This window comes from Tarenaya hassleriana, unplaced genomic scaffold (genome assembly GCF_000463585.1).
Source record: "Tarenaya hassleriana unplaced genomic scaffold, ASM46358v1 Cleome5, whole genome shotgun sequence".
In the NCBI taxonomy this organism is placed as follows: domain Eukaryota; kingdom Viridiplantae; phylum Streptophyta; class Magnoliopsida; order Brassicales; family Cleomaceae; genus Tarenaya; species Tarenaya hassleriana.
The window spans coordinates 3,878,947-3,888,665 of NW_010967707.1; the positions used below are offsets into that span (position 1 = coordinate 3,878,947).

A 9,719-nucleotide genomic window follows, 5' to 3' on the forward strand; every position below is an offset into this window, starting at 1 on the left:
CCTTTGCACTTGAATAATTTACCCCTTCAGTTCTGTTGTAAAGAGTATCTATATATACACACCAGAAGGTTGTTGTCATTACACAACATAGCATCAATGGGAAGTATTATATATATATATATATAGTATTATATTCGAACAGAGTCATGAAGGAGTATATTACAGACTAAGAGTTTTTGGTTTAGTAGAATGAAAACCGAGTATATGCATTGTGATTTTAGTGAGAGATATTCTAGTGATGTAGGAGTTAGTTTGCAATGAGGATCAGTTTCTTAAAACCCACATTTTAAATATCTCGGGTTACTCATTCAAAAGAATAGAGGTTACGATGAAGATGTTAATCATATGATAAAAGGAAATATGGATGAAATAGAGATAAGCCACGAGATTCTTTGCGATCGTAAAGTTCTTTTACGATTGAAAGAAAAATTCTACCGAACCGCCATAAGACCCACATTGATGTATGGTAGCAAATGTTGGGCAGCGAAAGAACATATGTCTAAAATGAGTGTGACCGAGATGGATATATTAAAATGGATGTGCGAACACATAATGGCGGATATAATTAGGAATAAGACTATTAAAGAGAAAATAGGAATAATATGTATAGAAGTGAAATTAAGTAATACACATTTAAAATCGTTTGAACATGTACAACATATGCCGATAGATGCGCTGGTGAGAAAAGTTGACAATATAGAAATATGGGTTAAGAGAAAATGAATGGGTAGACCTAAACTTTATTGGAAACGTGTAATTAGTAATGATTTGGAATTGTTGCAAATTTCGAAAGAATTAATGCAAAACCGAAATGAGTGAAAACGAAGAATTCATGTGACCGATCCCAAATAAAACTTGGGACTAAGGCGATGTTGATGTATCTTTATATGTGTATCTCTGTAATAAGAAAAAGATGTGTTTGTAGATAATATGTTTCGGTAGTTGAGATTCAAGAAATATCGAATTATATGTGTGAAGATAAAATTTTAGGATGTAAGTTTATAGATGGCCATTTATATCGGATAAATCTGGAAATTCCATATGAGTGTAGGTTTTGGAATTGTTATCGACTTAATTCTAAGAAAAAAAATTAAATGAAATTCGGTTCCATCGATTTTCGGATAATATGAAAAAATAATGTGTATAGTAAATTTATAAATTAAAATAAAACACATATGATCAAAACAAACCAACAATCAAGAAATCTAACCAACATGATACTAGCTTAACAAAATTTCGGTCCAAAAAAATTATTAATTTATTATTTTCCGATTAGGTTTGGACCGTGGGTTTTTGTATTAACAAACGTGTCGGACCAAATTTAATAACAAACATGGAAGAAAACATTTAAATAACAGTCCGAACACGGAACACCACCCTACTTTCATGTTTATCAACAGTACATGGAATCTAGGGGTTTATTCATTGGCCACGTTTGTAGGGACATAAGTTTGAGCCGATGAAAAAATGTGCATTGACACGTCACTTTTCTCGGGAATATACACATTTTTCTTAGGAATATATATATAAACGTGGGCCCCGTTATTTAGCACAATCAAATATTTTATACAGAATTAAAAACAACAATAATCTCCAATAAATTTTATTTGTAATTATTTTTAAAATTATATTAATATGTACGCAAAAGAAGCTTTTTTTTAGATTTTTCATCATATATATATATCATATAGCCACCATTAATTGTCTTTTCTCGGACACAAAATATTGTAAGGATCTAAATCTGATCACCTAAAGATTAAGGTGAGAGTTTCCCATAGTCAGTTTGATTTGTTTTCTATTTCTTAGATGATTTTCCTAATTTTATTTTAATTCTATTTATTTTTGTTAGAAGCGTTATAATTTTGGATAAATTGAAGGCTTGTTAGTTGGTACATTTCGAAAAAAAAAATCAACTCTGATATTTTTAGATTCCAATTCAATCTAACTTTTTTTTTTTATGTTTCGAAGGTTTTACTCATTTGTTTTTTCATGTAAAAAATTCATTTAGTTTTGATTTAATTCGATTCGATTAAACTTTTCATTAAAAAGTTCATTTTTAAAAACGTTTTTTAATTATTTGTTCATAGACAAGTAATATTCAACTAGTTTGACTTTAATAATAATACCTAATTATTTTATTATAAATCTGATTTAAATCTATTAATTATTATTCCATTCGTTTTATATTAATTTTACTTACTCAAACCTAAACGGAAATGGTCATGATCAATATTCACGATTTTTTTCGTATGTGGTTTACCTATTTCACGTTATTAGTATGCTATTACGTGGAGTCGAAGGGTTTATCTACACATCCCAAAAGGTTGTGGCTGAATTTCTGCCGTAAAAAAACATAACTGAACCGGAAGAACAACCGACGAGACAACTCAAAGCCGCCGAGTCAAAGGCCAAGAAAGTGGGAACTAACTTTCAACGCTACGGGCATATATTTTAGTTTATCAGTTTTAAAACCTCTTTATAGGAATGGAACCTTATACATATGAAGCCTGTAGGGGTCGGTCCAAGGGAAACAAAGGTGGCAAATTTAAGGCCATTTGTTGGCCAAATAAATTCAAATATATATATATATATATATATAATATGGAATATTGTAATAATTTACCCAGATGTCGCCTTTTTATTTGTTGTGTGTCGGCAACTGAAATTTGTTTGCGATCTATAGATATTGCATACATCATAATTCAAACAGATATAACTTTGCCTTGTCCCTATATAGCTTACAGAGCAAAACAACTAAACATATATATACATGTATACATGTGTATATATATATATATAGGTTAGATCCAATGGTGATGAATAATCCATGGGACCCCTTACAGATTTGTTTCAGATTTGGAAATTAATGATACTGATTTGGACATCACGAGACGGTCCAAGAGAAAATACAAAAGCAGAAGATGAAGAAAGAGAATATTACCCAAAAAATAAAAAGAAGAGGTAGCGATTCATTCACAGTTTCACACACACACACGCACATCCGTATACATATACATATATATATACATGCATAAACACATATATACACACATATATATACTTATTCACGCACATAGATATATCATACATGTATGTGTACATATAGACATATATACGCATACGTAGACACACAAGTTTGTATATAGTTATTTTGAAGTTTATGCAATTATATGTATTTTTTTGAATTGAGTATAAAAATAATTGAAGAATATAATGAATATTTTTAATGAAACAGTATTTAAATGTATTAGAAAATCAATATATACTTTTTTATATAAAAAAAAAACAGTGAATCCGAGATGTCCACCCATACCCGTACTATGTACTATATGCATCAACCACCTAATCTAATCAAATGGTTCGTGGGTTCCTCCATCTAACACTGGAGAAACATGCTTAGGCATTTTTTTACAGTGACTCGTGTCGGCAATTAATTACCGAGGTGATGTTCTTGTTTTGTTAATGAAAATGTGAAAGTAACCGAGGTGAAGTTTTGGAATTCTACAAGGAAAAAAAAATATTTTTTTTGCTATCTACCACAGTCAGAGTATTTTCGTTGTATACAAGAGGGGGAGTCTGAAGAACGATGCTATAATATTTGTTTTACTAATTGTGAAATATATCCTTGGATAAAATGATAATATTTGGTTTTATAACGTTATAAGATTTTGATTTAAAATAATAAAAAATCATGTTGTTTATTAGTTTGGTAACAGAGATAAAACGATTGAAAAATGCTAAATTTTTATTTCTTTAGATTAAATCAAACTAAATATGAATTGATATCTGATTAATTAATTGGACTGATTTTTAATCAAACGCAGCCTACTATCGTTGTATGATAAGAGTTACGTTTTCGCATGTTCACTGTAAAAAAAAATTACTTTAAAGACAACGATCATTAGTAACAAAATTTGTTTGTTATAGCAATAAAATGGTTTTTTATTGCGTTGCTAATACTTTTTTTTTTGGTTATTTGTTACACCATCACCCACCAAATACATTTCTCTCTTCTTCTTCTATTTTTCAATAAATAATAAAATTCAAAGGAAATTCAAACCCAATAAAACGAATGTAAAGAACTTCAGTTCATGTTAATTGGCGAATTGGAAAATAAGAATATCTCGATCTAAAAGCTATATGGATATTTTCCATGATTTATGGCTCCGACACATTCTCTAAAGTGAATTATTAAGTTAGGTAATCCAAGTCTAGGGAACCCAAGCTTGGGTGACCTAGTGGTGAGAGAACATACAAAACATGCTCTCATCCTGGATTCAATTCCAAACGTGGGGAGGGACATTCACATGGGCTTCCCCGGTCCTCTGGGAGATGTAGTCGGGTCAAAGGCCCGGTGAACTTCCGGATTATAAAAAAAAAAAAGTCTAGGGCAAAAAAAAAAAGATTTCGAAATCTAAGAACTCAATATTGAAAACATGACATTAACTACTAAAGATGAAGATCCAAACTAACATGGTCTTTTACACTTGTCTTGGATTCGTACAACATGCTTCGCGAGCTCGATCCACCACCCACTATGCATGACGACGGCGTAAACGGCAGAGATTGGTTCTTGCCGGATGAACGGTCACGATTGAAAGTTGGAGAGGAAGTGACGTGGCTTCTCCGTAGCCCTAATCGAGAACCGTTGATCAGAGAATTCGCTGTCACCGGAGGATTATAAGCTCCGACGACGCCCAAGTGGTAGTTGCCAAAAACCCTAGAATTTGTCCAAGGACAGGAAGAAGTTGAAGCTGGGACTCCAAAACGGTAGCCAAGGGCGGCGTTTGCGTTCGCGTTGGCGGTTGAGAGGAGGTGAACGCGTTTGGCGAGCTGGCGTTCTCTCTTGTGGGCGTTCTGGTGACCTCCTAGGGCTTGTGAAGTTGGGAAGTTTCTGCAACAATAGTGACACTCGAATCTCCTGCTGCTGCTGCTGCTGCTGTTGCTGTTGTTAGCGCTACTATAATGACTAGTGACGTTATCCACATATCTCTTGCTGATGCCATGGTCATCCTCATCATCGTCATCGTGATCATTGTTGCTGGTGTTCTCATCGTTGAGTTTGGACTCTGATTCTTGGCGGGTTTCTCGAGGAGTGACGAATTCGATACCGAAGAGGCGAATCGGCCTTTCCTCGTGTTTATGAGTCGGACGAATGAATGGGAGCTGAGAGAAAGACTCTACGTTCATGAAGTCATGGGTCTTAATGCTGTTTCTCGGCTTCTCCATGAGAGAGAGAGAGAGAGCAGCGATGGAGAGGGGGAAGAAGAGGTGGGGATAGGGGAGGATAAGGAGAGATGGAGAAGGGAGGGGGCCTAAACAGTGCTATATCGTTGTAGTTATATGATAGCGATGGCTTCTGCTTTCACTGTCCATTATTTTTGTTTCTTGTGTTTACAATGTTTCAACATTCAATTTATTTCTTCCATTTAATTCATACGGATGCAAACATAAATACATACAAACACAGACACGCACACACACATGTATATATATATACATATACATATTATATATGGCTGTATATGTTTGTACATCAGACACACGCACACACATTAACTAGAAAAGATGATGTAAATTTCATTGATCGTTTTGGCATTTCCCTGGATCTCAATCTATGATTTATCTAAAAGGGCCTAACCAAGAACTCAATTCTCCATCTTGGATCTTCGTCTTCTTCCTCTGCAATCTCTCAGTTACAATTTCGGATTCGCCTCTCTCAAGTTGTTCAAACGCAAATTCGTATGCTTGCAAGACAAGTAACAGTTACATAACATGAACATATATGTCCATCCCCTCTTGTTTGATTTTAGACTCTCCCCTTCAAGACATGCCTTCTCAAGCCGGGAATATGAACGTTTGTGATGTAATCTCTCCAGTTTATGCTCCCGACATCGAACCCGAACTCTCGCCTCTCTTCCTCCGACATGCTCTCCATCAATCTCTGCATGTTGCTATTGTCAAACCTGCAACAAAAAACAAAAAAACATGACGAACTCTTGAATGTGAGGTGCATCTTAATCCCATGAAATATCACTTTAATTTGACGATGTTTTTTTTTTTACATAGTTTTGAAATCTCTTGAAATTTTGGGTTCGCGTTTTTAACCTATGATAAATATTTTGAAAAAAATTGAAAAACCTTATTTAAACTCAAATTCCGATACTATTGATATCTAAAAATGTTCTCGAGTACTCGAGCATTCAAATACCCACCAAATCGGATTCAAAATCAAAGAATATTACGTGATATCCAAAATATTCGGGTTTAGATTCGGGTAATCCAAAAATTCCGAATATCCGATCCATTTTTGAGGATTCAACTCCACACGAGTATTTTCGAGTAAGACCCATTTGAATACAGGTGATGTGTTTTATTACCTTCCTCCATAGAACGTGTAGGGCTTATATATAGCTGCAAGATACTTTGCTTGCTCCACCGATTTTCTACAGACGAACTCGAGCTTTTGCATCATCTTCCCGTCCGAAGAGCTCGTTGCCGTCAAGCCACTCCGTTCTCTGACGTCTTTCCAAAGATGATCCGAGAAATCTTCGGCCGAGTCGAAGAGTTTCATCAGACGCACCGTGATCGGCGTGCCTTTCGAGTCCACGCACGGCGAAGACTTGTAGTGTTGGTACAAAAGAACGGCCAGGTCCTCGAAAACCAGCGGATTTATCACCGAAGAAGCTATCTGATACACGTTTGTTTCCGGCTCTGGACCCGTTCCATGCTTTGCTATGGCTGCTAGGGTTGCGTTGACTACCATATCCGCCGGAACCTATGAGATAAGACCAAGTTATAACGTGAAAAACATCCGAAAAACCAGTTTCGGATTCGGGTAATAACCCGAAAAATTTGGGTACGCGACTCATGTCCATCCCTAAATATATATACATGCATATACATCATAACGTAAGTTTAAATGAGCTTACCACATCAAGAACGCCCTTCGGGTCCACGAGGAATCCAGTGAGCTGTCCCTTCCCATAACATAAAACTATTGGATCCATCATCCTGTTACGTATAAACACATATTCTGATATTCATATATATGCGAGAATAATTATGCAAAAAGAGTATGTACATACATATGTGATACGTATATGTGCATGCATGTGTATGTTATGACCTGTTTCCTTCCATCCATCCAGGGAAAGGGTCTCTGTACGTGCTTTCGATGACGCTGGGCCTTATTATAACCAAAGGCACGTCTCCTCTAATGCTGTTGATCATCATCTCCCCCATTGCTTTGGTGAACACGTAAGTGTCTTGCCACCCGTAGGTTCTTGCCCTATTCTCATGATCCAAAATTTTACCCAAAAATCATGTTTCTTGGTTCATAAGAAAGACGTTGAAATCCGAGTGAATTCGGCAAAAGATTACCTTTCTAACCCTAATTCCTTCATCTTATGCACCTCCTCGTGATCTTGAAACCCGTTTCTAGCATCTGATGCCAGCTTCAGTTCTTTGTCGACATCCAATAGATCTGTCCCGTTGGAAATCTCTGTGGCTATGCAGTCGCCCATCGAGAATGGCTTCTCCATGATCCTTCCTTGCCTTTGTCCGTTCACATAGGCTGCGGGCAGTATTTTTGGAAATTAAAACAAGCAGAGATATTGTCGTTCTTTTTCCATGTTCTTGATCTTGAAACATATATATACCGATTTTGTCCCCTTTTTTTTTGTTAGATTAAAAGGGACTGACCAGTGGACACTTGCAAGAAGAGTTTGAGGTTCTTGCACTTCTTGGCAAATCTCATGAGATTACACGGCCCTCTCGTGTTTATGCCCAGAGCAATATCATATCTGTGATCTCCCCATAAACGAAGAAAGTCAAAATCATATATACATATATATACATATAGCTTTGATACAACAGTAGAAATCATGAAAAAAAGCATTTCGAACCTTTCATTGAACGTCGTATTAGCAGCAGAATTGATAATCACATCGACGTCTCTGGCAATCTCCGCGGCGAAATTTTCTGGCAATATGTCTGAATCACAAATGTTTCCGGGCACGGGTACGAGTTTGCTCAGCATGAAAGGCTTGTAGGATGGTCCGTGGGTTTCCCTTAGAATCTTGAAAAGCTCTGCATCTAACACCTGAAAGGAATGGCACCAGAGGTTAAAGAATACAGTATGGATAAAAGCACAAAACTTAAACTAATGTTATAAGTGATTAATTAAAGCCGGATTACAACATGAAAAGGGATCTTAATTAACCTCATTCTTCAATCTTTCAACCGCGGCTTCTTTGCTTTCTGCTTTGATCAAGAGATATATCCTCCCCACGTCTGGTGCCATCCTTAAAATCTTCTCAATAAGCACTAAAGATTTCAAAAGAGAAGATGGTGAGACATTTTATCTAGCAAAATGACGAAAACATTAAAAGACTAGATGAACAAATATAGATACAGTTTTCACCTTTTGCCAAAAACCCGGTTGCACCAGTGATTAGGAACCTCTTCCCTTGTAGATAGTTGATGATTCCAAGCCCTTCTTTCAGACCCGCCGAAGAAGAAGTTCCACTGAAAGGCGGCAATGGCTTCCCTCTATTGATCTCTGTTTTTGTTCTTCCATTCTTATTTGGGGACAGGATCATCGTGTCAGAATCCGCAGCTTCCGAGGACGAACTCTCTTCCCTCATCGGTATCTTTTCCCTCTCCTTGGGGGATGAAGAAATCCGGATAGGCCTTTCTCCGTAATTGCTGCCGCTGCTGTCACTGCTGCTGCTGTTATGATTGTTACCGTTCCCGCGGCACCAAGTGAGACTAACCCTTTTCTTCTCCCTGACAAATGAGCACCAATCACGACGACCGCATAACCTTGAAAGCTTGTTCGATGCTGTAATGGAGGAAGAAGAAGAAAGAAAGAGAGCCTCCATAACTGCAGCGAAACAAGAAATAGACAGAGGTCATTGCCGGTGATGATAGTAAGGAGGAAGAAAATCTACTGAACTTGCACCAAAAACTAAACCCAAACAACAACCGTCAAAACCTTTGTTTAGGAAACTTGTTGGTTAAGAAACAGGTGAATGGCAATTAACTTAACCTACAAGGCATCATTACCTTTGTGATGACCGCCGAGTTTTTAATTAGAGGCAGATTAAGTAAAACTAACTGAACTTTTTTTTTATATTTTTTAATTTAATTATTTTTTTTGGGTACTGAGATAACAGAAAAAGGCTTTTGGTGTTTGTTTTTATAAGAGGAGAGAAAGAAAAGATGGTTGGTTCTACGGACCAAAGATGATGATTTTTTTGTTCTGTTTTTCCGGACATTACATATTTAAAGAATTATTACACGACAAAAGATTGCGTGTCAATCTTTTCGCCCAACAAATAAATAACTGATTAATAAATGTGCAAATTTAATTTCAAATTTATAAAAAAAGCGATACATTTAGCAAAACTCCGAAGAGATCAAATCCGGGACACCTATCCCAAAATAAAATGAGGATTAGATTTATTTCCGATTATTTCATATGAAAGAATCTCAAATTGTTTCCCCTAAATTTCTCATTATCCAAACGACTTTTAACTAATGAGTAATGAACTTATTATTCTAAAACAAATAAAAACTTATTAGCATTTTTTCCGATATTTAATTAATTCAAAAAGTGAAAATTCTCAAAGACCATCAAATAGACTTAATGTTATTCAATATACATTTTTTTTTGGTCATTAAGATGTAATATTGGATTTGAAAATGGATAATCA

At 35.8% G+C, this 9,719-nt stretch overlaps 2 protein-coding genes across 2 annotated transcripts; both read right to left on the minus strand.

Moving 5' to 3' along the window:
• Positions 1 to 4,392: 4,392 nt before the first annotated feature.
• LOC104826777 (zinc finger protein GIS2-like) lies at positions 4,393 to 5,291 on the minus strand. Its single transcript, XM_010559652.1, has one exon. It carries the CDS (start codon positions 5,227 to 5,229, stop codon positions 4,450 to 4,452), a length of 780 nt encoding a protein of 259 aa, XP_010557954.1. The 5' UTR covers positions 5,230 to 5,291; the 3' UTR covers positions 4,393 to 4,449.
• A 285-nt stretch (positions 5,292 to 5,576) lies between these two features.
• On the minus strand, positions 5,577 to 9,144 carry LOC104826778 (fatty acyl-CoA reductase 2-like). The gene is made up of 10 exons (XM_010559654.2): positions 9,070 to 9,144; positions 8,426 to 8,887; positions 8,225 to 8,328; positions 7,908 to 8,104; positions 7,705 to 7,805; positions 7,384 to 7,576; positions 7,130 to 7,291; positions 6,933 to 7,014; positions 6,381 to 6,778; positions 5,577 to 5,966 (listed from the first exon to the last, which is right to left on the minus strand). The coding sequence occupies exons 2-10, from the start codon at positions 8,883 to 8,885 to the stop codon at positions 5,810 to 5,812; spliced, it is 1,854 nt and encodes a 617-aa protein (XP_010557956.1). The 5' UTR covers positions 8,886 to 8,887; positions 9,070 to 9,144; the 3' UTR covers positions 5,577 to 5,809.
• Positions 9,145 to 9,719: the final 575 nt, after the last annotated feature.